Source organism: Dicentrarchus labrax, unplaced genomic scaffold, assembly GCF_905237075.1.
Source record: "Dicentrarchus labrax unplaced genomic scaffold, dlabrax2021, whole genome shotgun sequence".
NCBI classification, from domain to species: domain Eukaryota; kingdom Metazoa; phylum Chordata; class Actinopteri; family Moronidae; genus Dicentrarchus; species Dicentrarchus labrax.
In genome coordinates, this window is record NW_026136721.1 from 3,998,926 (window position 1) to 4,022,270 (window position 23,345).

Below are 23,345 nucleotides of genomic sequence, written 5' to 3' on the forward strand. Positions count from 1 at the left end.
TTTTTAAATCTCCATCTCGCCACAAGGGGGTGCTGCAGCACCCCCAGCCCCCCCACCATGGTGTACAGGATCAATTTTCCTGGACAACTGTCATGTTTTTTCCAAATGATGTACATATTTTTTTAGACATTATATTTTATCAACTGGCTTGAAAAATAAAACATTTCCTGCTAATCTACTACGCCACACTCCAGTCCCGCAGGTGGCGGTAATGCACCTACAAGCTAGTTTGCCAACCGCCATTAGTAGAAGAACGTAGCAGTTAGCTTTACAGTGTGACAGTTAGCGTTGTGACCGCTGTGAGCAGTGTCAATGTACATGGCCAGAACAACCACTATGGCCCCGTTCGCGTACGCTGGCTAAGATGTTAATAACTCTGTGCTACGTCTACCTGTGGGTGCGCTTTCACAAGTGCTACTCGGTGCTGATCCGCAACAGTCTGTCCAGACTGAACAGCAGCAGCTTCGGCTTCAGCTTCAGTGTTTGCTCCGGCTCGGCCTCAGCACCAGCCAGAGCTCCGCCGGCTGGACGCACAGCCGGACGCACAGCCGGACGCAGCCGGCAGCCCAGCCCTCTCCCACCCGAGGACGTCGTCTTCCTCCAGCTGGGAGACAAGGCCGTCTATGTAACAGAGCCTCAGGTTGGATAACAGTTAGTTAACAGTTTAATGTCATTCATACAGTGTGGTGAGTGGATACTGTCTGGGCCTGTCACAGCCTTGTTTACTCCTCATTGAGCTGCACAACTGGTTCTCTTTAAGCTACTGTCCAGAACCAGAGCTGTCTGGAGACTGTCCCACAGAGCTGTATATGGCTTTAAAATGTATATACAGTTAATGACATAGATGGAGCAGAAACAGGTTTGACCGAGTCTGTTTCGTCTTATTAGCTTTTGGTTTTACAAGAGAAAAGATAAGATAAGATAAGATATTCCTTTATTTGTCCCACAATGGGGACATTCCAAAAAAAGACTGTCAATGCTGTATAGAATTAAAGTTCCCCTTTCAGTCCAACATTTGTTGTTCTTCTTGTCCCTACAGTGTGATGTTTGAATGCTGTCTGTGCAGAGTTTGACACTAGAAGGATGTTTTCACATTCATCTGCTGAAAGAGAAAGTTTCTCTGTGCTCATTGAAAATCAGATTATAAGGGCGGGGGGGGCAGCATGATCTGTGACATCACCAATAGTTAGGAAGTCCATCCTGGTCCAGTATCAATTTGTACAGTGTGATGTAGAAACTTGAAGCCAGCAGTGCACATCCACTGAGAACGGACTTTACAGTGAAGTAGGAGACATCTTGTGTCCAGCAGCAAAACTTTATTAATTAACAGCATTTGTATATTCAGAGATTCTGGAAGTTTTAATGAGATAGAAGGAAAAGATGACTTTTTAAGGATTTTAATGTTGAAATTATACTTTTTTCGTGGAAAAACTATTACTACTTACTTTTATTATTAGACTAGCCTATATCTATATATATATATATATATATATATGTGTGTGTGTGTGTGTGTGTGTTAATACATGTCTGAAGGAGATCTAACTTAAGGTTGGTAAATGTACTACTGGTTAACTTCCTAACCTTTTCTGTGGGACCATCCTTACTTGTCCACAACTTCTGTAGGAAGTTGTTGCTGTCTTATTTCTTAGGCTTTTGCTCATCTGTCTGTTCATTGAGGCGGGCGGCTGTGGCGCAGAGGCAGAGCGGGTTGTCCCCCAATCAGAAGGTTGTAAGTTCGATTGCCAGCTCCTGGTGCCACATGTCAAAGTATCCTCGAGCAAAATACTGAATCCCGAATCAGTATGTGAATGTGTATGACTGCATTAGTTTCTGTTCGATGGGCTTTGCGTAGTGTAAAAATCGCTTTGAGTGGTTGGAAGACTAGAAAGGTCCATTTACCATTGAGTCATTGCACAGATTATTTAAATATTGTCAGTTTTTCTAAAGCTACAGATCTCCTCTATATTTCCAAAGTTGAATTTCACATGCAGATTTTTTAAGTACACAAAAAGGATGTAAGATATTGTAAATTATTTCATTGGGCACTTTTAAAACGGAGACTAGCATTTGAAAGGTTTAATTAATAAGCAATAAGCAACAAGCAACAGAAATGTGCCCTTATTCAGTACACTCTGGCTTTTTTATTGCTACAGCCATATACAACAGTGTCACCAGTTAAAAAGGTAAGAAAAATAGTACTGTTATGTTGGTACTGCATCTTGCCAATAACATAAAGGTTTATGTCAGAGATGTATGCTCAAGAATCTAGTCAGACTCGACTAATTTTTTAGACATGTCTGAGACTAGTGGTGGGCGATATACTGGATGAACCAGTATACAGGTTTTAATTTGCCATGAGATATGAATTTTTCATATACCTCCATACCATTATTATTATTATTATTATTATTATTTAAATATATCCCTGTAAATATGCACATTACTCTGTACTTTACTGCTTTGCACTTCTGGATATATGCTTAACTGCATTTCCTTGTCTAGTACTTGTACTTGTGCAATGACAGTCAAGTTGAAACTAATCTAATCTAATCTAATAGGCAGCCATATTCTTTTTGCTGAGAAGAGCACTACAGTCGGTGTGTAGCATTATTGAGAGGGTAGCCCTATTAAGTGTGTACCCGTCTTTCTAACAGTTATAACTTTCTAACAACTAATAACTCACAACTAACTCTCTTTAACAGGACAAAACACCATGGCACACAATCATTTGTGACTATTTGTTTCCTAAACCTTTACAAAAAGGTTACATTTTTGGTCATACTGCCCAGAACTATCTGAGAGTTCACTGATTGAAGGCTCAGCTGGATTTGAGACTTGATCAGTTAAACCCTTGGCCCAGAGCAACAAATACTGAAAACTCTTTTGCTGTGTGTAGTTTTGTTACTGATATCACAATACGGATGTCACTGTCACTGTCTATGGTAACCCTCCTTCTACACAGTTTCTGCACGACTAAATGTCATTCTGTTCCTCTGATCAAAGCATTTGATGACTAACTGCTAATCTATCAGCCTTGTAGTGTTGGAGTTATTTTCTGTTCTGTCTGTATTGTCCCCAGGCATGTGAGGACCTCAGCAAATGGACTGTGCTGTTGGGGTCTTCTCTGGTTTGTGGCCCACGAATAGAGAATATTTCATTCATCATTGAATCTACAGGACACAGAGTGGGCTGCCATTTTCCTCACACATCGAATAAAAAAGTAGGCACCACACATTGCTTACCAAGTAATCTTCTCAGAGAAATCATTCTAATGTAGCAAAGCTGGTTTCTAGCACACATACTTTGGCGTGATTTTCCCAAGTTCTTTATTCCCTAATCTCATGAACGCATTCATATTTAAATTAATTGTGCAGTCTAAGAAACATTTGATGGAAAATAGGCATCGACCGATGTGTTTTTTTCAGGGCCAGTTATTAGAAATGGAGGAAACAGATTACCGATATTTGGAACCGATATACATTTGCAATAAAAATTAAAAACTGAGCTACAGCTGCAACATTAAAGTGATCAACACCTTAATGTAGCAATAATTATAATCCAATAATAGCATATACATCAATATTTGAGTATATTTTGATTTGAATACTTTTGTACTTTTACTAAATAAATCCTTATACTTTTATTGTAACAGAATGTTTAAACTGTTATTGCGATTTGAGAACTTTATGCATATATTTAATTACATTTTAAAATGTATTTTTATTTTTTTTTTTATAAAAAAAATTGGAAAAGGCATATGCATTAGTACCATGACATAATTTTGGCATACATACAGTGTATTACCTGTAAATGGCATATCATTTATATGCGTACCAGTTGGAATGAAACATTCTGTAACGTGGCAACCGCAAATTTTTAGACATTTACAGAATGATCACTGCTAGCCACCAATGCGGAGGAATGTACAATCATCTCCAGTTCAATCAGTCGATTTTAAAAGGACAGCAGGGGAACTGTTGGTGTGGTTTGCAGTGGAATTCTATGTATGTTGTTTGGTGAATTTTACATGTACATGTATGTTTTTGTTTAGTCACCAAGCTCTGCTTGTACTTCATAGTACAAGCAGCTTTTAACTGCTAGCTATTGACACTATTGTGCTGCTGAGGAATAATGTGTTCATTTTTACATTGGGTGTGTTAGGCTAATTGTGTGACTGTCAACTTTATATGAAGTCAGTGCGCTCTTCAGTGTCACTTTTCCTGAGAGTAAACTTTCTAAATGCTGTAGATAATTTTTCTGGAATTAATGAACAAAACCTCTATGAAACATAATATATGTAAGGGATAACGCCTGACGATGTGTCCATTATCAAGAATTAATGGACGACGCAGAGGCCAAAACCATTCAGCGTGCAGAAGCATTTAGCTCAGCTTCAAGCCAGAGAACTAACGTCATACTAGCAAGAGTCAAAGTAAATAACACTGCGTATGGTTGACAAACAGTAAATTTAATTTGACAGTATGTTAAACAGCAAGACTAGCTAGCTCTCCAGCTACACCATAGCACCAGCCATAAGATTGTGAATAACACTTATTATCTGGTTATGATGGCACCTGTCAGTAAGTGGGATATATCAGACAGCAAGTGAACATCTTGTCCTCAAAGTTGATGTTAGAAGCAGGAAAAATGGGCAGCAACAAGGGCCAAATTGTGATGGCTAGATGACTGGGTCAGAGCTTCTCCAAAACTGCAGCAATTGTGGGGTGTTCCCAGTCTGCAGAGGTCAGTACCTATCAAAAGGGCTCCAAGGAAGGAGAAGAACTGGAGACAGGGTCATGGGGGGCCAAGGCTCATTGATGCAAACTGCTGAAACAGTTAATGCTGGTTCTGATAGAAAGGGGTCAGAACACACAGGGCTGCATAACATTATGACCACCAGGGTGCCCAGATGAATTAATGTGTCATTGTTAATGGAGGACTGGAACTGGAGGTATTTCCACCTGATGGAAAAGAGTATAGTGGTCTTTATTTCTCCTGCACTCTCTCTCTCTGTCTCTCTCTCTGTCTGTCTCTCACAAACACCAACTGGTCGAGGCAGACAGCCACCCACCTATCGACAGCAAATCCTAAAACACAGGCAGTAACACTAACACTTGCCCAAAAAGTCAGAGTCCTATTTTCATTTATTATAATTTCCCTTCAAGGATAAATAAAGTATTTTCTATTTCTATTATATTATATTCTATTCTATAGTATTTGATATATCCATAAGGAATTCTGAGACACCGGATAAATACAAGCCCAGAAAGAGCTACCAACAGCTGGAGAAATGTGAGACGTAGATTGTGCTGTGAGAGCTCAGAAAATTTGTGAATGATGATTTGTGACTAGTTTAAATGAAAGAATCAATTGAAAGCATTTTTACTAGCCTTTTGTTAAGATTTAATATTTGAAGTTGTCATTCGTTTTCCAAAATCTGTTTAATTTAAATCCCTCACTGCACCCCTTGTACCATTTCTTGTTTGCACAATATAATATATTGTACTGTAGTTCAATACAAATTATTGTCTATTATCCCTCAGTAGTCAGTGTTTTTGGTCAGATTACTTTGAAATGTTGTCAATTACTAGACATAATAATTATAATATTATAAATGTACACAGTAGGCCTATATGTCAGCATTTTGTTCAATTATTTAAGGGAAACTAAATTAAGTCATTTTTTTTTTATTATTTAGATTATTATTGAAGAGCTAAACTAAAAAGCTATATTCACAGAGCTTTAACTCTAATAAACAGCCTCGTCCAGCATTAACCAAAGAGCCAATAGAGCAATGAGAGAGATAAAAAAAGCCTATTAAGTGTGTATGATTGCAAATATGTATACAAAAAAAACAGAATACAGACAGATAATTGTGTAAAAAGTTGCTAAAATATTAGGTAAATGAATCTCTAATCAATATCAGGAAATAATCTGCTCAAAATTCATACAAATCGGTCCTTTTACACAAACTCTATAAAATATGGCACTGATGTCAGTTTAGGCAATGATAAAAGATGGGTCCTATACAGAAAAAGGTTGAACCCATGGTTTACTATACAATTCTTCTTTCATTGTTATCAATTTTATATTCATTAATTAATCTGCTTTAATTTAGTAGGTTTGACACTATGCATCTAAAGACATTTTACTACAGTGCTCATGGTTGAGGAACCTAGACATGCATGTCTCTGTACAAACCTGAGAGAGACTGATGATGATGATGATGATGATGATGATGATGATGACAACTCTACACTGTGGATCAGAACAGTGTCAGCTAACCAGTGGTGTGTGTTGTGTGCAGGTGCTGAAGTGGTCTGACTACTGTCTTCCTCTGGCCTGTAGCCCCGGCCAGCCATTCAGGGCGGTGGCTCAGGCCACTGTAGATAACTTCAGTCGGCTGGGGGTGGCTTTCATCGAAGACCGGCTTCATCTGGAGAATGGACTTGTGCCTTCAAAGATAGTCCGTATGTTGCTTTTAATAACATTTCATATTTGCCCTTTTTATATTCAGTTGTTTTCACATCCCCACCTCTGAACACAGTACTTATGTGTTAATGTATCTCTTGCAATACATACTTCATTTTAGTAGCATTTTGTTATTTCAGTAAAATAAGAATTTCACCTTCACTTTAGGGTTCCAATGCATCCTGGACAATCTGGAAATTTAGAGACTACTTTTCCAGTCATGGAAACCCCTGGGAATTCTTTAAACTGACCAAATATTCTGGAAATTCTTCTTCATTTAAACTGTTACATATGGGCTGTTATGGTGAGAGGAAAACTGTATTAAAGTGTAGTCAATAGACTACAGGCAGTTAAATCAGCTATGGTGAGAACAGCCAAGTGTGCCACAAAACATGGACGTAAACACTGACCAGTTATCTGCAATGAGCTGAGACACATCATCATAAACCTGCATCAGTAGAAAAAGGGGGGATAAAAGTTAGAGTTAAATGTGTCAATACTAGGCTTACTGATAAATAAATAAATACCATTTGAGAGTAAGTGCTTGTCAGATTGTGTGTGTTAATACATGTCTGGAGAGGATCTTTAATTTTAAAGATCTCCACTGTCATTTACCTTGTTTCCAGCAGGCAGTTGTTTTCAGTGATAAAGCTCTGAAAGACCCACTGTACGCTACCAGCACCAAACAGCAGACAGACAAAGCTAGCAACTAGCTGGTGAACATACTAAAGCTTTTAAAGAGCCAGATATTTTCCTCAGTAGTTGGTGAAAACCAAACCAGAGATACAAGGAGAGTGAATATTGATAAATGTTGAGTGCTAATGCTATATATGCTGGTTGTGTAAATAGACAACTGCTAAGCTATACTTAGCTATAGCTTGTTAAAGGCTTGTTAACAGAAATATTTATTTATACATTTTTTGTGCATTTTGTTTTCTGATCTTCCCTTAGCTGTCCTCTTGCAAGAATCCACTCTCAGTGAGCTTTTGGAAAAGAAGTGTCCACGGAAGACTGAGCCGTCATTATGGCTCTGTGGCACTGAAGAGGGCGTTGCTGAGCCTTCACCCTCGCCTTCGCCTCGTCACCTGTCAGTAGACCAGCAGCACCTACAGTGCCGTAAAGGCAGCCTTCTCCTCACCCCAGAGGCGAAGAGGAGGTTGGAGGAGCGACGAGGATCAGAGCCGCTCCGCAGCACCCAGGATCTGGGATCTGCCTTGGACTTGGAGGACCATTCCTTAGGGAATCATCACCACATGGAGGGCCATGGACACCACCTCCATCTGTCCAGCTGCCACGAATGTTTGCAGCTGGAGAACAGTACCATCCTCTCTGTCAAATATGCCTCAGCTGATAACATTCCAGACCTTCCTGATGATAACTCAGTGGGGCTGGATAGTGGGGATGAGACTCTGGACGAAGTTGAGCACGATGCCAAAGGGTTTTTTGGATCTGACTGTAATAGCAAACCGCCAAATGTTCTGGTGTTCACAGGTGGTTCCCAGGAGCGTTTCCAGGCAGTCCGTCAGCTTTTATCAGAGTGTATAAACATGGACAACAACATAATATATCCCCTCCTACCACAGCAGGCTTTGAGTGATCCTTGGCTGGACAACACCAGGCTATTGGTCCTGGCAGAGGAGGAAACCCTGACCCCCCAGCTTCAGACCCGCTTTCTCACCTACCTGAGCCAGGGTGGCAGGGTACTGGGGCTAGCCTCCACCCTGTGCCCCGCAGGCCTGTGTCTGGAAGTCAGGGAAAGGAGACGTGGGCAGATCAGCCGGCTGAGCTTCACCAGGGAGGACAGCACAGAACTGGAACTGAGCTTGTTGGCGAGCGGGAAGGTCTACATCAGGGACACTCAGGGAGGAGGGGAAGTTGAGCTCTGGGGGGAGCTGAAAGGGGACATCCCTCATCAGAGGGACATGGTTATAGTCAGAGTAACCCATGGAGGGGATGGCGGGGAAGCTGTCCTCTGTCAGGTAGGGACATATGACTTTATATTATATTGTATACTATTAAGTGTTTTACATGGCTGAATATTGGTGAAACAGTTTCTTACGATTCAATCTTAGTTCTGTTTTAATTAAAGCATATGTCTTGGCTGGAATACTGCGTAGACACTCTAGCCTGAAAAAGATATGAGCTTAAAAGTATTCAAGTGCAGCCCCATTTAAAATGTGATAAATCTGACAGGTGCTGCAGACTGACTAATGTAAAAGTACGGAGTTAAAGAGGGAGGAGGAACGCTGTTTGACCCCGTCAGAAAATTGATTTGTAGCGCTGGTTCAACCTGAGAGGAAGTTTAAGTTTAAGTTCAAGTTTATTGGAGGGCATACACATGCTAGGTGTGATTACTTTGGAATATATTGTAAGGATATGTCTAAATCACAAGTGCAGAATTGAAATGTTAAATGTATGTAAATATTTGTAAAAGAAAAATGCTTATTCTCGTTTGGGCCGTCCCTGGCTGGACACTCTCTGTGCCCTGTCTGCAGGTCCACCTGGAAATTGCTCCTGACTCCCAGAATCTGACATCAGAAGCTTTCGATGAACTGAAGGTCAGCAATGCACGGCGTTTTGAAGTCTTGACAGAGATCCTCACCTCTCTTGGCCTCACTTGTGAGCTGAACCAGACCCCAGCCCCAGGCCCAGTCCACCTGCTGGCCACTTCTCAGGTAAGACTCAGTGCTCATTTGTCAGGCTGTGGGAAGGTCACAAGGAACCAAGCAAGTGCTAGTCACAGTCTTCTCACATTGTCTAGTCAGATGTGGTAATCTTGACCAGTCATGTAATAGAGTATCATGTGTAAATGTACACTTATTCCATGGTCAGATTAGTGTTTTGGATGCACTATCTGTCTTAAAATAAACATGCTCCAGGAAGGGATGGAGAAAGCGCACAAAGCGTTCTGAAATGAGAGGGGAATTTCTTCGCAAAGCCACCATAATATCCCGAAATTTTAGATGGCTTTACCAGATACTATTGAGATACTATTAAGATCACTAATAGACGGACCATGGCCCGGGTCTAGACTTAGGAATGGGAATTTTGAAGGAGCGTTTCTGTTCTGTAACAGCATCTTTTCTAGCCTTTTAGAAACTGGTTTAGAGGCCCTGGAAACTCACACAACAAATGCAATCAAATCCAATCAAATCGGTGTATTCTAATAAGCACTGTGACTCGAGTCAGTGAGTTAGAAATAAACACAGTAGTGAAAATCAAAGTGTTATCTTTACATTCACCCATCATCATCATCATCATCCATCATCTAACCACCATTCATCCATTCACTCATACACACACACACACACACACACACACACACACACACACACACAGTGAGCACCAGATTGTTTTTATTAAGTTAATTGTATGAGCAGCAAAACAGATATAATGCATACCACACATGTGGAAACAATCTGTCCTCCTAAACGTATGCAAATATATGAGCATATAAGAGCAGGCTTACTGCATGTCTTTGTACAGAGGGCCAATACTAACATGTGAGGGCAGCAAATCAGTCTTCGATCAGCCATCACAGTGACTGCTGCTCACTTTGGGTACCATGTGGTTTGATTTTTAGAAAACATTGAAGTTCACTTTATCTTGAGGATAGGACTATTGAAGGCAGTCTAATTAATAAAAAGCTCAAAGAATATGTTGAACTGAATTCATATTTTCATAGTTAAAAAAACCCCCAAAATAGTCAGCTCTCCTCTGCAGCTGCACTGCCAACAATAAGCACAGAGAATGCATCCAGCATCCATTATGTCCAGTTTACATTGAGAAGTGCTGATTACAGTCTGTTGGTATTGAACTGATTTTATTGACATCTCACCAGATATAATAGGATCCTATTTGGAAAGTAGCTAAATAAATGTTCTTTAAGGGCGGCTGTGGCTCAGAGGCAGAGCGGGTCGTTCCTTAATCGGAAGGTTATGGGTTCGATCCCCGGCTCCTGGTGCCACATGTCGAAGTATCCTTGAGCAAGATACTGAACCCCAAATTGCTCCCGATGCCGTGCGTCGGTGTGTGAATGTGTATGAATGTTAGTTTCTGTTCAATGGACTTTGTCATCACTGAGTGAATGTGTGTGAAAGGGTGAATGTTGTTCATAGCTTTTGTGCTGTTGGGCTGTCAAAGCAAGAGGTTTGTTTTTACAGTTTCTTTATGAATTTTATTGATGTCGAATTGACAAGAACACTGCCATATAAGACGCTAGCTTGTAGTATTGCTGGTATAGAACTAATTTACTGTGCCTTCACTACCTCACTTGGGTGACAAGCTAAGTAGGAAGGCACTGTTCTGACTTCTTCTCCCTAGATTCAGATCACACTCTTTATGGGATGATACACTACGAAATACTGATCCGATAACAATGCTCTTTTTTCCAAATTTAAAGTCTGTAAACCTCTGTGTGGAGATCATTATTCTATGTGTAGGCTGTAACTATGCAACGTCTCTTAACATTCTTGGCAGTTATGTTTATACACCAATGTGGTTTTTAGGCTTGTGCAAGACTTAATGATCCCCTCCAGACACGTTTTAATATGTATAAAATTTAATAAACATAATATATTGTTTTACCACAAAAGAAGGTTAGACATTCTTAAAATTCCATCTACTCCTCCCTCAGGGAAGAATCCAGAATCAAAAAAATATATAAAGGTTTTCAATTTAAGAGTGTAATTTCTGGACACAGGGTATCTTGTACCTAAAGCCAGTATGGGACTGACAGAATGTGCTGATTACCATTGTAGTGAATCTTTTGAGCTGGAACGAAAATATACCTTTTCTACGTGTATTGTTCACCAATTTCGCACCAATATGACTCTGCAGAGCTACTACCAAATAACTTTAATAAAGAATATGAAATATTCTCTAACATGTTAAATCATTGAACATATACATTGTCAACAAATCCTAGTTGACATTGCTGAGAGCTGCTTCTTCTCTCTTACTATGTGATGATGTGTGCCCTCTGCTGTGACACCACAAGCATTTTTTTTATGAATTATATACCGGAAAAAAATGTTTTATATTGTTGAATATCAGATAACGTATATTCCAATACTGATATTGGCCGACTCTGCTTCTATCGCACTAAAATGTCCTTTCTGTGAATGTGCGTCACACATTTTTCTTACAGTCTGTTATCCTCATAATGACAAGATACACCATCAGGGTCAACTTGACTAATAAATGTAACAGTCCCATCAGGAAGATCACTGCTGTAGGGTTGGGACCCCTACAAAGGGTCCCCAAAGCTTCACAGGGGATTGCAAGGCCTTGTAAAGCGGTGTAAGAAAATGTAAATCTTATAAATATAATATAAATAATTTTGAATTTTAGATTATTTAAGATAACTTTGAAGAGCTTAATGCAAGCTATATTCACAGAGCCTTCAGTCTCTGATAAACAGCCTCGTCCTGCATTAGAAAAGTACACAGTTAAACAAAAACAAACAACGAACACAGCTATGGCCAAGAGAGAAGAAAACATTGAATTTATCAAAAAAGAAGCCTATTAAGTATGAATGTATGATTGTTAAAGATGATAAGAAATACATAATACAAACATAGGATTGTATAAAAACTTTCAGTCACTATTTGGGTTCATTATACAGTTCTGAATAAAATATGAAATATTCATATGTGTATGACATAAAGGAGGTCCATTGATTCAGTTCAATTCAATTAAATTTTATTTGTATAGCGCCAATTCATAACAGAAGTTATCTCAGGACACTTTTCAAATAGAGCAGGTCTAGACCGAACTCCTTATAACATTTACAGAGACCCAGCAGTACCACCATGAGCAAGCACTTGGCGACAGGGGCAAGGAAAAACTTCCTTTTAAGAGGCAGAAACCTAGGACAGACCCTTCAGCTCTAGGTGGGTGGTCGTCTGCCTCAACCAGTTGGGGGAGGAAAAAGGTTGGGAACCACTGGTGTACAAGTGCGCAACAGCCCTCCAGGTTTAAATTGTCATAATTTTAAAAAACTTTGTTTTGGGTTTTTTTTTACTAAAAAGGAGGTGTTCTTACTTTGTAGACATTTCCTCTGTAAAATGTTTGCCTTGGTGTGTCAGGAAATGACAACAGGAGCAGCAGTAACTTTGCAGTAAGACTGAGGGAGTTTATCAGAAATGTTGCAGTCGTCATGGAGTAGGAAGAAACCCACCGTTTTGATTATGCATGTCCTCAAGAACCACTAGGGGGAGTCAGAGCTCCAGGTTAAGAAGCAGCTCCTTTAACTGGCTGGTATCAGTGAAGCAAGGTGTCCTTTTTGGTCACAGAGCCTGGGCCCATAAAAACAGTATTTAAAATAATATTAGTAGAAGTAGCAGTAGTATTGAAGCTGCTTTTGTATTCACTGTTGTATGTTTGGATTACTGTGTGACCTTTGACCCTACTGCCCCAGCCACTTTGTCCCAACAAGCAGCAGGCTGATGGAAATTGGGGGCTGCAGAATTGTTTCCAGATTGTTGTGTAGGTTGAGGAGGAGAGCTGGTAGCTGTGGACCTCAACATGTCTGCAGAACGGCCTCTCTGCTCCAAGTGAACCACCTCAGATTGCTTCCATTAGCTTTTATTCAGTCCTAAAGTTGTCAGGATGTTCTGGTCTTGAGTGGATCAGGTTAAGCCTGAGGGTGTTGGTTTCTTTGAGTGCTCGTTGTCAGGCATTGGTACTCATGATCTGTACTTTGGAAGCTCTTTACCTGAATAAATAGACTTTTACAGATCCTTTCCCTTCATGCTCCAAATGTAAGTAATATTCTCGAGAGGCCTTTCAATCAGTGTGTTTCGAGCCGAGGTATGTGAGAGCTTGGGCTTCTGAAAATGTACAAAGGCAGAAAAGAGAAGCATTTCATGCAAATCAAAACTATGAGATGTGTTGTGCTGAAACAGTGACTCTACAGTGACTGTTAGTCAGACAAAACAAGCAACAAGTGCATGTCACCACGGGAGAACTATTTTAAAGGACCAGTGCATAGGATTTAGTGGCATATAGTGGTGTAGTTGCAGATTGCAACTCCCTCATTTCACCCTCCCCTTTCAAGCGCGAAAGGAGAAACGCACGAAAAACGCTAATGCCCCTGTCTAGAGCCAGTCCCTTCTGGGCTACTGTAGAAACATTGTAGTTCAACATTCCATGGAAGGCGACTTGTGGTGTCTGTACAACAACTTTCAGGTAATTATACACTAAAGAAAATGCTATGAATATTATATTCCATTTCTGGCAATAGATCCTCCTAAATGTTACACACTCGACCATAAACACGTAGTTGACCAAATGATTAAAAATAATCCACAGATTAATGTGTAATGAAAATATTTGTTAGTTGCAACCATGTGTTGTTGTAACAGTTGAATTTAATAACTGTATTTTGATGAAATTACCCACATGATCCTCATGTTCAGAGATATTTTTGACATACGACCACCTATCCATGTCCCATATTACATCCTTTAAACAAGTAACAACAAAAAAAATCAAACAGAAAACAAACAAGAAACAGTACAGTAATAACCACATGACATAGCTGGACTGTATATCACAGACTCATATCTAGAGCCCAATAAATACACTGACATGGGCAATAATTAATTGCCCATGTTAATATTTTTTGTATATATATATTAGTTTTTTCAAGTACAGGCTGAATTTCATTATACAACCCTACATTGTAAAATAGCAATTCAATTATGTTGTATTCTTGTAATATATTTTATTCCATTCTTTGAAACATCACCATAGCAACATATCGTCATGCATGTTTTATTTTGCCCTGTTGACATTGCATATTATTGTTTTTTCCTGTGCTGTCCAGAAGGTGTTGTCCGTCTGCCTGAATCCATGTGAATGCAGCATAGATTGTCTCCATGATATAGTTTGTTCATTAGAGAGAACTGACTCATTTTTTACTTTAAAATGTCCCGCTCTGGTCATATGACCAAATTTAGAAAATCCAGAAAATTAAGTTATGTATGTTTTATCATATCCATAATAAAAAGTAAAACAACCACAGCATGATAAAAGCAAAAGTGATTAGATCTGTTGTCCATAGAACACAGCATCCATTTTAGCCGGTTTTTACTGCTAATCAGTGCTTTTAGATAAATGATCTGTCCTCTCACAGTATTCAAATGGAGGTGATAAACAGTCTGGTCAGATAATGTCTAAAGGCAGACCATAGGAATTAGATTATATAAAATATCCATAGAGAATCATTTTGTTTCTACAACTGGCAATATCCACATGTATAATAAATCTAACGTCTGTGATTTATCAGAATCCTTTTGGAAAAGAAAAGGGTTAGTTCACTGCTGTAGTCAATCTAGTAGCAGGACTCCTTCAGGTGATGAAAACCTTCTCCAGCACACACTAATGTAGTCAGTGTGCTGGTGATTAGTGCGGCTGACTTCCATCACTGCTCAGTGGGTGTTCCTGTTCTCTGCCATGAGGTGGCATATCTCCATTTTCCTCTGTCTGGGGAAGAAGTGGGCTCTTGAGTTAAACAGAGTCAGGACTGGAAAGTATTTGCCAAATCCATTTTTTTATTCATTTAAGTGCAGAGGCTTGTTTTGTGTAAAGCTTGTTGGATGGTCATAGTTTCTAGTTACAGTTAAAATGTGCAAAAAGTGGAGTCAGTATTCCTATGGAAGCCCAGATGTTTTGACCGATCATCAAGCCTGATGCCCTGGCCAAATTTACCTCTAAAAAAAAAAAAGGGAGGAGCAGAGTCCTGTTTCTCGGCTAATAAATTACGTTGAAATGATCGGTGCAGAGACACACATACTTGTCAATACCCGATACCACATTTTAGGCAGTATTGGAATTGGAACAACTCTGTCTGCAGGTGGCATGGCTGATTTGTAGCTGAAGTCAGAGGTGTAGAGAGTTAACGGGAAGGGGTAGAAGACCCCCTGTGTTGCTCATCCCAGTTCCTGACATGCATGTCTACAGCATCACCAGCTAACAGAATGCTAACCAGTGCTAGTTTTGGGGGGAAAAAACAAACAATTAGAGACTAAAGACTAGATCTAAAACTTACTCACAATATGAACACTAACCATGAGCAGATTGAGTTTCTTCGGAAGCATATGCAGGGCTTGTCACACCATTGTGATACTGTTTTTGTCTTTGTTCAATTTCAAATCTCATCATAAATTTCAACAGAAAAGTTCAAATGAATGTTTGAGTGGGAACTGTAGGGAACATTATGGAATACAATGCATTCAATCAGTGAGGTCTATCAGGGTAGTTGTGTGTGTGTGTGGCCATGGTTTCACTGGTTCTGCTGTTATGTACAGTAAGTTGAGTTGAAACAATTCTTGTCATGTATCAGAATTACAATGATGTTTGACACTGGGACCAACCTGTTATGCTTAGCCAATCCTGTGACAGAACATTGGCTCATTGAAACTGATTTTATGATCCATCTGTTAAATGTCAGTATCATTCTGTACAAATCATATACTGTTACTCTGTGTCTTGTGGGTATGACTTAGTGTTAATGTCAAATCAAATCAAATAAACTAGCCATTATATAGTAAATATTAGGCAGAATTGCTCAATAAAGTTGACATAATTACATCACATACATACAGTTACAATAAGATCCAATAAGAGAGTTGAAGGAAGTCCATAACAAAATAAGATATATGCACCAAAGATCACAGTAAATAAAACACATTAAGACGATGTGTTTTGTGTTTGTAAGGACATAAGAGAGAAACTTGATTAATGGGAAGTGACTGGAACAGAGCAGACTGGGACTGCTGCCTAATTACACCATGTCATTGATTATCCACACACACTGATGAACTCATTCAGCATATTCATTTCAAATGGAAAATCCATTATTTTGGACAACTGATTCTCAGTATGAACTGTCCTGGTGCCTGATATAAAAACCCAGTAAAACATAGAGCACTTAGATATGTCCTCATACTCTGCACTGCACTGCAGTTTTAGAAGATCCATTCAATTAAAACTAAATGTTCAACTAAAGGACCAGTGTGTAGGATCCAGTGGTATCTAGTGTTGAACTAAGAAACATGGCGGTTCAACATGGCAGACTCCTTGGAAGAGGACCTTTGTGGATAAAAATACCAATAGATGCTTTTAAATGTTACACACTGGATCTTTAACACCCACAGTATTGTAAGAGTAGTGTATTGAGCTTGATATTCCTCTGTGCCATTGAGCTCTATTTTTGTCTAAAAACTATTTGAAGTGTATCAAAACCTCTAATTTCTTCTAGCTCCCTCCCACCCAGTAGATATAAAAAAACTGCAGCAGAGAGAACCATATGGGGGGGTGGCCTTGTGTACGGAGTGTGTGACACTTGAGGTGACATTGACCAGAGTGACAGACTGCCTACCGTTTATTGTAGTAGGGGTACAAATGCTGGTAGTCAGAGCTAACCAGCCATAAGCATCTGCTGTCCGACTTTCAATGTCCATGCTGGAAACACAGTCTGCTGGAGCTTTAACAGTCACTAGAAGCACATTCACAGCCATTTGTAAAAGTTTTTGCAATACTGCCTGCCTGCCTGTGTGTGTGTGTGTGTGTGTGTGTGTGTGTGTGTGTGTGTGTGTGTGTGTGTGTGTGTGTGTGTGTGTGTGTGTGTGTGTGTGTGTGTGTGTGTGTGTGGTGTGGGTGGGTGGGTGTGTGTGTGTGTGTGGGGTGGGCGGGCGTGTGGGGGCGGGCGGGCGGGTACATATCAGAAACCACTGATGCTATTATTGTCCTTCTATGTCTTCCTCACAGGAGGCCAAGGCCCGCTTCCTGATTTGGCTTCACACACGTGCAGATCAAAATGGCCTCCTGAAATTGCCCAAGGCATCCCTCAGGATGGTGTCCTGTTCTGAGCACCAGGATGGTCCTTCGCTGCCCGACAGCTCTCTGGCCCTGATCACCGACTCTTCAGAGTCCCAGAGCTGGGCACAGTTCAGTATGGAGACCTACAGCAAGAACCTGAAGACCAACCTACTTGGGCGCACCGTGCTGTACGCTGAGGTCACCACATCTACCATGGACCTGTTGGAAGGGTAACACATCCTCTGAGCCTGTTTAATGTTTCAAATATACTGAGCCTGCCAGCAGCTTATTCTCACAGGCAAAATAGTGGCTGTGTGACCAAAAACACGTGCAACACTGCAATGTAAACAGGCTAACCGTCTGTTACCTTGCACAGCACCTTTTACCATCCTAAAACACAGTTAGGCTTACCTACAATAGTTGACTTGATTGTTTAGAGATTAAAGATTCAGTGTAGATCTTCTTAGCACAATAAAGAAATCATCATTGAAGTTGGTCACATGGCTGCCACCTTACTTTTCACAACTCCCTATTATACTTTAGGTTCTGATTCAGAGAGAGAGAGAGAGAGAGAGAGAGAGACACCAACAGCTAGTCTCTATGTAAAGATATAGTGGAGTCATGGTGTCACTCTCCCTCTGCCTGTGTTGCTATCGCAGCCTCTCTGTGTTTGTTTCCATAGGCAGTCTGCTCCGTGTGCAGCTGAGTAGAGCGACTGAAACTGCTGTTTTTATCATCAACGTCGCTGAATTAAGGATTTATTTCAACCAAATCAGAGTTGGTGATTGTTAGAACAGTAGAAATACTAAAAAAGATGGTTTTTGGTGACTTTTGTTTCTGTCCACTTTGAATGAACTTGTATAGTGCAAGCTAAAATTTGCATTTTTGTCTATGGAGTCTGGTTATGAGCGATAGCCATATCATGGCTGTTAGATATAAATGTATCTACTTTAAGATCTTTTTGCCAATTGTTCCATGCCCATTGAGCACAGTAAGAAAATGCATATTTCTCCAAATCTGTCAAATCCAAGGTTACATTAAAGAGCAACCACCTGGAGGGACGTAGCTGGTAACTATCAGAGCTGAGAGATAGCTGTAAGATGAGCGGTGTGGCAGCAGGCATGCAACAAAAGAGTGAACAGAACAGCAACACTGCCTGTTTAATGAATAGACCGACATAACTGAAAAACAATGACTGATGTCAGTGGCACTTTAAGGTAATAAAGTGCTGCTATATCAAGGGATGAAAATGAAGCTAACACCAGGCAAGTGAAGGAGAGAATAGATAGCGATAAAACAAAAATCCTACAATCAATCCAGCATTTGGCGTGTGTGTTTGCGCGCATGTGCGCGTGCGCACACTGGGTGGGAGGGTAGACAGGCTGGAACTAATTTAATGCCTAAGTGACCTCACTGCAGCAAAGGCAAGTTGCACCTAATAGACTTCTTTGTCTGCCTCCACACGTGAGTAAAAGTGGCTGTTGAGCAGGTCGATCAGGCAGCAGGTGGGAGCAATTAAAACTGTCATAAAGTTTGAAAAATGGATTGTGAAGCAGCGCTGAGCTGATTGGAACAGACAGTGTTGTCATTAAGGTTATACAAAAACTAAAGCCGGGTGAATGAGTCGACCATATAACCCCAAAACCTGTTGCTATAGTTTGATTTCACTGCTAATGTTTGAGTTTCCTGCTGTCCCTCTGGAGTAGCCTTGATTAATGCTATTATTAAGGAATGCTTGTTTTATTTCTTCAAGCGTTTGTGTTAAGTATTCAGTATGATACTGAATATTTTCAGAGAAAGCCAAGCTTTTTCGTAGAACTTTAACAGTGTTAGAGAAAAGCAAATGGAGCGGATTGCATTGAGTCTTTGCATGGTGCCCACTGATGCTGTGGTATTACACTATGCAACAGTAAAACATTTTGTGTTCTGTGTGTTTCAGTGTAAATATCAGTGTGGCCACATACTAAACTCATGTAGCTAAGTAGGTTAAAGGGCGAGAACACATGAACATCAGTTTTAGTAGTATATAGTACTACATTATAGTCATGAGTTGTGATTGTATAGTGTCCTCTGTGGCTCTGGAGGAGCGTTGTCAAGTCTGAATCAATTCAAGCTTGGGCTCAGAGAATTCTTCAATATGTTTTATAATCGGTCATTTGCAAGTTATGTAACTTTATGATGCATGTGCATTTCTAACTACATTTTGCCACATTTTTTTCAGACTTTTTTGCCTTTTTTGGACAGCAACAGCTGAAGAGAGACAGGAAAGGGGTAGATAGAGAGGGCCGCTGGAATTGAATCTGAGCCACTGCGCTAAGGACCCAGCCCCACTACATGGGGTGCACGCTCCACCAGGTGAGCTACTGGGGCACCCCATAGAGTGTTACAGTAATTAGTCCCAAAAGGTGGAACTGAGTTAGCATTTTAGCACTTCCCAATTGGCTCCCAGCCAGGCTCACGTTAAACCTTTTGTCAGAGTAGGGTGGGTCCTTGCAATCCTGGGGAAGAAAAGGTAAACAGGACACTGCTTGTAAGTATCGGAGTCCTGTTCTGCAGCTAATACCCAATTCTAGTCAGTATCAGAGTAATTTCCCATACTGGTCTTGGTATCGGAACAACTCTAGTTTTTGGTAAGATGGCTGAAATAAACTCGGCTGATTTTCACATTTTGCTCTACAACATGAAATATGTCAGTAAATACCCCACCTGTTTTTAAAAAAAGGAGGTTGCTAAAAAGTGGCTAAATGAGACTGCAGAGGTTGTCAGTGACATTAAAACATAGAAACCTATCTACTCACTAGTACGCCTTTACAGCCTTCTTGTGTTTACACTCGCATTCTTGCAAACTATTCTAACTCCCACTCTCACTTGTAGATTTGTAGATTTTAAATACACATTTTAATTACTAGTTGGAAGTTTAGTGACGATGACTTCTTATACTAACCTTGTTAGAGAACTCTAAATGGATGTCCACACCTCCAATCTGTTCAATGATTCCAGTAGAATGATTGAAGTGGAACAGAGAGTTTTCAGGCTGTGTTTATGTGAAACTGTGCTTTCCACCGCAGAGCAGAAGCTGGAGTCACTCACTGTTCACTACAGTAGTGTTCCTTGTCTGGGTTTAGCTTAAGAAGACCAACTATGTTGTGCAACAATAATGCAGTGATATTCCTTTAGTGACCAGCTAGTTGAAGAGATTAATCCCGCAGTCATTCCTATAAACCTGAAAGATTTAACAGTAATATGCTAATGTTACATTACCAATAGCTTACCTTCTACCTTCATGTTTTAATGGTCTGCCCCAGCTGTTCTGTTCAGTGGATTACCTGAATTAAATCCATTATTATTTGCCTTCCAAGAACTGGTAATGTTAGTGTATATATATAGTATAATGCTGTATGTATACACAGGTCAAATGTCTAAATATAATTCTGTTATTCTACAAATGCATGCGGGTTGTTGAAAAGGACAGCAGTAAAACAGTTAATAGTCAAATTGGCCAAATTATCCATCTAAAATTATGTTACAATTTCTGTTTATCACATTTTAATCCTTGGCCCAACATTTTTTTTTAAAATTATATTTTCCTTTTTATTTAGTTTTAATTGCGTAAAGGATATTGGAATATGAGAAAATAAAGACAATTTTGATTTACTTGTACTTACGAGTAAATCCATTTCACACTACATTACAGATGGAAATATAACACTTTTTTATAAAATATGATGTATTTTAAACTGTCCAAGGTCAAATTCCCATTTTGACCAGCTGTAACATGCTGCTTACATAGTAATGATAATACATAGTATGTGATATGTAGCACTGATTTGTCTTTTGATGGAACATGAACGCAGCTTCTTCATATACAAATATTATATAACATTATGTGATCAATCATTCATTCATTTGTTCATGTAACTATACAACACTGACGAGACTCATTCTTTTTATATACTTTTAATTTTATCATTTTAATTTGTAATACACAGCTTGTAATAGATTATATTTTAAATTCCGCCTTTACTTCTTTCATTTCAGTTAAGTGTTAGAATACTTCTTCCACCAGTGGAGTTTAGGTTGATATGATTTTCCAATCGTACACATGAAATGTTAGTATTTTAATATGCTTGGAGTGAAACATATTATTATCACAGTTATCATGAAAATATAATTCATGCCTTGAAAATTGCACTAAAACATACTGGAATCACTTTACCTTACATTTTGTTAAGAAACATGTATATTTATGGCATCACAGAAAGGGACCTCTTCTCCCTTTCTTTTGGAATATATACTATTTCCACATCCGGTTTAACTTTTCTTTCTGGGGGATAAAACGGGGAAGCCGAGCCTTCAGCCATGGTGACAGGCTTAGGATTTTGGGATGTCTGGAAGATGCGGTATCCCAGTTGTCCCCTTGTTCAAACTAAATCAGGAAAACAATATAGCACTGTATGCTGGAGAGCTAGACAGCTTTGTCACGATAACGGTAATTCAACATGATAAATGTGTTTTTTTATGCTGATACGCAATATTATGATATATTATCCCATCCCTACTACAAATACGTACCCCACTAAATACCACCAGGTTTCTATGTATCAGTGCATACTCTAATTTATAGTCAGTCGGTTTAAATTAATAACAGCCCCAACTCGTTCCTATTTAATCTTTAATCTAGACACAGCGTCTTTCTAATTTAACAATATGATGTAACAGACCCAGTGGCATACCATACCATGAGTCCAGCAGGGCAACTTTGTTGCAGCTCTGTTTCTACTCACTTTATTTTCATAGTGGTTGCTTTATGAGTGGTGACTTGGTGAAAAATCCAAAGAAGCTTTTCTTTGTTTAAGTAGTAACTGGATGTTTGCAGGTCACTATTAAAATTTACACATGATGTAAGGAGTGCAAATATTTAAAAAAATATATAGACAATACATCACATACACCATGACGGCAATAAATACACCACACTACTGCTCAGAAGTTTTGGGTCACCTCTAATATTGGTGTTTTTCTTCTTTCTTTCAACAATGGCTATTTTAACATAGTAGAAAGTAGAAACAGAAACAGTAATTCAGACACCAAATATATTATTTATGTTTGAAATCATTTTGGCCAGAAAAGAATAATAATGAAATGACTGTAACTTCTTTTTAGTTGATGTCCACAGGACTATATGACAGGGAATAAAACTTTTTGAATTTGTTTTCCAGTCCAGAAAGGCATCAGTAACCAGAAATCATTATTGATCCACAATGCTGCAACTGGGTTCTAAATATTTAGGGAAGCTGTTTTTCTCTGGGCCCTCTACATTCTACTCAGTGGTCAGATTCGGCAGGTTTAAACTGTGATCTGTCAGTCCATAGTATGTTCAGCTGATGTTCAATAGTGCTGACCCTATACTAAACATCTGTTTCTATCTTGAAGTTTTAAGAATAGCTTTGCTAAAGCAACCGACCTGTTAATTCTAGCTTGTTAGAGACATTATTGTGCACTCGACACTGAATCAGGAACCTGTTCTTGTTTAAATCTGCACACATTTTCATGATTAGCTTCCAGTTTCTTTTACCAATGGCTGCTGTTTTCTGTTGCCTGTCTTTGTCCCTCTCTGCCCTTTCACTTGTCATTCTGGTTGAACTATTGTGCAGACTTTTCTTTTTTTGGAAACATTTTAACAATATAACACATTTTAGTAAAGAGGACTTTTTACAACCTTTTATTTTTTTAAACATTTGTTTATTGATTTTTCAGTGACATAATAAAATCAAGAGGTGACATTTCGAGAGTCAAAACAGTGTCAAGTATAACAAGTAGAAAAATAAATATAAGCAATAAAATAAAATTAGATGACTTTTTACAACTTTAAAGCAAGGAAGACTGTTCAAAAATATAGTAGTCCTCTTAGCCATCTGACTGTACTGAATCAAGCTTTTTTGGCAGGTGACAGCAAACTTTTGAGTGTTAGCGTGTATTACAGGGTGTCTGCATAATCTTACAAAGTCTAAAATCCAAGTAAACTTTAATCCTTAAAATGTTTTAGA

General features: G+C 39.3%; 1 protein-coding gene across 4 annotated transcripts in view; it reads left to right on the forward strand.

Annotated features, from left to right (window-relative positions):
• The first annotated feature begins 244 nt into the window (after positions 1-244).
• The window catches only part of hlcs (holocarboxylase synthetase (biotin-(proprionyl-CoA-carboxylase (ATP-hydrolysing)) ligase)), a 65,346-nt gene continuing 42,245 nt past the window's right edge, over positions 245-23,345 (forward strand). For 2 of the 4 annotated variants that reach the window (XM_051386386.1, XM_051386388.1), the window contains exons 1-6: positions 245-640; positions 3,080-3,220; positions 6,308-6,470; positions 7,423-8,450; positions 8,967-9,146; positions 17,248-17,528. In XM_051386386.1, the coding sequence (XP_051242346.1) occupies positions 365-640; positions 3,080-3,220; positions 6,308-6,470; positions 7,423-8,450; positions 8,967-9,146; positions 17,248-17,528 (2,069 nt within the window). In that variant the 5' untranslated portion in view covers positions 245-364. The remainder of the gene's footprint in view (positions 641-3,079; positions 3,221-6,307; positions 6,471-7,422; positions 8,451-8,966; positions 9,147-17,247; positions 17,529-23,345) is intronic. The other 2 variants (XM_051386385.1, XM_051386387.1) reach the window with 2 other exon arrangements.